The sequence below is a fragment of the Rattus rattus genome, chromosome 9, assembly GCF_011064425.1.
Source record: "Rattus rattus isolate New Zealand chromosome 9, Rrattus_CSIRO_v1, whole genome shotgun sequence".
In the NCBI taxonomy this organism is placed as follows: domain Eukaryota; kingdom Metazoa; phylum Chordata; class Mammalia; order Rodentia; family Muridae; genus Rattus; species Rattus rattus.
Window position 1 is genome coordinate 88315503 of NC_046162.1, and position 4245 is coordinate 88319747.

Below are 4245 nucleotides of genomic sequence, written 5' to 3' on the forward strand. Positions count from 1 at the left end.
GGCGTTTTTGTTTGTCAATCCACCATCAATAATTTCTGCTTGCTACTTTCCCAATTCTCAATATACCATCAAGCCCAAGATTTCACTCTTTGTGAAAGTCACCCCACCCCTCCTCTGCACGGCGAAGATGTTATCTCTTGGTGCGTTGACAATCACCTGGAGTTTTCTTCTCACAAGTACAGGCACTTGAGTTTTGATTCTGCTTCTGAAATGGAGCCAAGATGTTCCCAGTTTCGACAAAGCTCCCTCAGGAGTGCCAAGTGCCATCATTGCTAAAGGTCTTGAAAGGCTCATTCAACTCAGACACGCCATGGTAGCACGGAGGGAGCCCCAGTGGAGAGATGGAGGAGAACAAGGACTTCTTATTGCCATCCGGACACAGGGCTTTCAATGGAGGCTGAGGTCTGCCTGCAGGGGTTGGCAAATGACTTTTGTTGGACGAAGGGTGTTTGAAATGAGCAGACTGGGCACGGAGGGAGCTGACTAGGAAGGTGGCACAGGTCGATGCTACAGTAGGGATGAAATAGTGGAGATAGGAGAACAACATGGAAGGCTGATGCTTGAGTATTTGGGAAGCGCTGTAACTATCTAGTTGGTTGTACTCCACTCAATTAGCAACGAACACAATTTTTCAGTTACACAGGCTAACATAGATTAGTCTAGCCAACCTAGGTAGGTTTTTGAGATAAGTTCTCTCACTGGTCTTGGAGCTCTCCATTTAGGCCCAGCCAGCCCCAAGGATCAACCTGTCAGCCTCTCCAGCTCTGGAATTATAAGACCATTCCACTACCCCCACTTTTTATGTGGGTTCTAGGGAATCAAACTCCGTTCCTCACACTTGTGTAGCAAGTGCTTTGCTGACCGAGCCATCTCCCCAGCTCTGCGTTTCATTCTTACCACCCAGATTTGAGATCTGTACTAGTTCCAGTCTGTAGGGATGTGCAGCTTAGATGTGCTTTTGTGCAGTCGCTGATGGGCAGAGCTGGAACCCAGTCCCATGAGATGATATGGGTTAGACAAGCTGTGCACAGGCCACTTCCTCTCTCTCTCACCTTTTTTGACTTTCCACTCAGCCAGGGCAGCTCCCACGTATTTTGTTAAGAACGTAAAGATCGCTATCTGCTTTTGCACTTAGGGAAGTTCCCAAAGCCACTAGGCACCCAAACATACCTCAAACACCCCCCCCCCAGGAGAGGTGACAAAAGGAGTTTTCCATATGGCCACTGGGTATGAGTTCCTTCTCCCTGGAACACCCACCTTTTCCCCATCGTCTGGGAAAGCACCCCGGACCTTCTGATAAAAGCTCAGTACAGGATGAAGCAGGAGAGAGCTCTTGGCTTCACCAGACCAGTGGTTGCTCCAGAGAGGCTTGAGACAGAAACTTATCACCATGAAACTCCTCAACATGGTACTGATGTGCCTGCTGGTGGCTGCCATGTGGCTACAGGATGTGGACAGCAAGAGCAGTGAGTAATGGGATCCCGTTCTTAGTTCCAGGGAGAGGAGGTGTACAGGCAGGTGGGCTGGGAACAGGGCTCACACAGACCTCACTGGCTCCATTTCTGTTCCTCTCTGGAGATGAACAGAGGGCATGAGAGCCGAGCCGGCTTCAGTGTGTGGGAGATCCTCATCCTATGGACAGCTGGAAGGGACTATGTATGGGGTTGTTTAAAACAAGCTGGGACCCCTGAAATCCAGAGGAGGGACTAGGTCAGATTTCCACAGTGTGACAGATGACCGGCAGGGGTTAATGGAAGGGCCACAGGAGCGAATAGCCAGAAAACTATTATACCCCTCAAAGACGTTTTCTGCAAGGATAAAATGGAATCCAGGTTCTAGATTGTTTGCAGAATACCAACCTGAGGTCAATGGAACTTCAGGTTTCTGTGAGTAGCGAGGCAGGAAGGATCCAGGGTTAGAACCTGGGATGTCGAAGGTGGGATGTGTGAGGGAAATGTACAAACCAGCAGAGTGGGGGTTCCTGGGTTCCGAAGAGACGGGGATCAAGGCTGGGTATATGGAAGACCGTGTGGGTGAGTGGACCAGCCGCTTTTTGGGAACACCACCTTTTCCTTCTGAGCCCGCGTCTCCACACCCAGCCCCATATCTGTGAAACATGGACCGCAATGTCCTGCATGTGAAGGGATAACAGGTTCCCTTGGATATGAGGCCAGAGCCCGAGCTTAAGTATTAGTGCAGGCAGAGCCATGTATTTGTGCTGGGAGAGTGGGACTGAGGGGGTTTGTATATGTGGTATGAAGAGTCTCTCTGTGTGGACTGGGGTATGTCTGAGCTCAGGCAGGCTTGTGGTTTGTTCTCTCCACTTCAGAAATGTGTGGCTGCTGAGACAGAGTTGCACCATAGCCCTCTGGATGTGGTCTCTATGCCTGAGTTTGTCCTAGGAAGGGCTTTGTGGGTTTTGCTTTTCAATCCCTCTGTGGGTGAGAGGCTGAGGTATACAGTTGCTAATGAACGGTCATTTTGTGCTTTTCTTCTAGTGCATGTGGTCTCCTCTAGATGCTGCTTGAACACCTTGAAGAACAAGATTGCCCTGAGGTTTATCAAGTGTTACAAAGAGATTGGCCCCAGCTGTTCTTACTACCCAGCTGTAATGTGAGTGAACACTTGGAAAGCCTCAAACCAGGGGAGGGATACTATTGATAGCAATGAGAATAGTAGACACTAGATGGCGCTGTTCCACAAGAATAAAGAGTCTAAACTCAAACAGGCACTCTAAGGTGTAGAGCAACACCAGGGGGAGCGGGGCTTCCCAGGAGGAGGGGCCTGATTTATTTGCTTGAACTCCAAAGTGCCTATGATTAGATCTCAAGTTATAGAGCCAGAAAGAAATGTTGAACAAAAGCACAAGAGGCAAGGCTGGAACGTTGGCTCAGTGGGTAGGGTTTGGCTGCTCAAGCATGGTGATCTGAGTTCATATTCCCAGCAAGCACAGAGAAAGCCAAGCAGGGTGGTGTGAATTTGTACCCTAGTGCTAGATGAGGCAGAGGCAGGCAGAGCCTGTGTGCTTGTTGGCTCTGACAAAGTTCTGTGGGAGACCTTGCCTAGAAATGTAAGATAGACAATCGATTGAGGAAGATTTCATAACCACTGACCCCTGGCTACCGCACGTCTTTATACCATGAATCTCTCTCTCTCTCTCTCTCTCTCTCTCTCTCTCTCTCTCTCTCTCTCTCTCTCTCACACACACACACACACACACACACACACACACACACACACCCACACAAACACACACCCTACCACACAAACACACACACCCCACAAACACACATACCACACAAACACACACACACACAAACACACACACACACACACACACACACACAGAACACACAACCACACACACACACACACAGTACACACACACCACACACACACACACACAGAGTAGGCCCTAGGCAGACACAAAGACATTCAAACCTGGAGCAAGGAGTTGTTCTAGGATGGGGAGGTTTCGTCCTAGCTGCACATCAGACTGTCAACCAGCTATCTCCTGTGCTCTAGCACCACAGGGGGAATCCTAGTCTCTAGGGGAGGTTTCAGTGGTCCCCATTAATAAGCTTCCAATGTAACACAGGCACAACAGCTTCAGATCTTATAAAATTCCTTCATTTACAGAGTCAGGAATCAGGGGCCCCTGGTCTCATAGAGGCAGAGATGAGTGTTTCAAATTCCAGTGAGTGACCAAGGTCCTTGTCCACGTCCTCTATTCACAGATTCAGGCTGGTGAAAGGTAGAGAAAGCTGCGCCTTAACTAACACCACGTGGGTTCAAGATTACCTGAAGAAGGTGAAGCCCTGCTAACTGGGCTGAAGATAAGCTACCTTCCCATCCCAGCACCAGAGCCTGCAGCTTCACTCAGCCCTCCTCCCCTCAACCACGGCCACCCCTCTGCCTACTGATGCAGGCTCACAGATCTCAGTCATGTGATAAGCTATATTATGGTATTTTATCTGTTTAAACTATGGAATCTTCAACTCCCGCTGCCTGTGTTTCTTGGACTCCATGAAAATTTTTAGGATTCAGATTTGATTGGCACTGGGGTGGGAACACAGGGGCCGGAAAGTTGAGCTGGTGCTGGGGGAACCACTATATAGGATAAATTTTGATCCAGGCTGTGCTATGGCCTTTCCTCCAGCTTTGGTAGAGGAGAGAGCCATAGTAGGAAAACCAACTGTCCCAGAGCAGGGTTCACATTGAGATGTGAGTCCTTCTTCCTGCCTG

At 49.3% G+C, this 4245-nt stretch overlaps 1 protein-coding gene across 1 annotated transcript; it reads left to right on the forward strand.

Moving 5' to 3' along the window:
- The first annotated feature begins 1343 nt into the window (after positions 1 to 1343).
- Positions 1344 to 3998, forward strand: Ccl1 (C-C motif chemokine ligand 1). Its single transcript, XM_032914296.1, has 3 exons — positions 1344 to 1466; positions 2499 to 2613; positions 3738 to 3998. Exons 1-3 carry the CDS (start codon positions 1391 to 1393, stop codon positions 3823 to 3825), a joined length of 279 nt encoding a protein of 92 aa, XP_032770187.1. The 5' UTR covers positions 1344 to 1390; the 3' UTR covers positions 3826 to 3998.
- Positions 3999 to 4245: the final 247 nt, after the last annotated feature.

Excerpts from the sequence above, each read along its gene's own strand:
- Ccl1 (XM_032914296.1), top strand. The coding sequence starts at position 1,391 with ATGAAACTCCTCAACATGGTACTGATGTGCCTGCTGGTGGCTGCCATG. Across the intron at positions 1,467-2,498 it reads GGATGTGGACAGCAAGAGCA|TGCATGTGGTCTCCTCTAGA; the intron begins GTGAGTAATGGG and ends CTTTTCTTCTAG. Across the intron at positions 2,614-3,737 it reads TCTTACTACCCAGCTGTAAT|ATTCAGGCTGGTGAAAGGTA; the intron begins GTGAGTGAACAC and ends CTCTATTCACAG.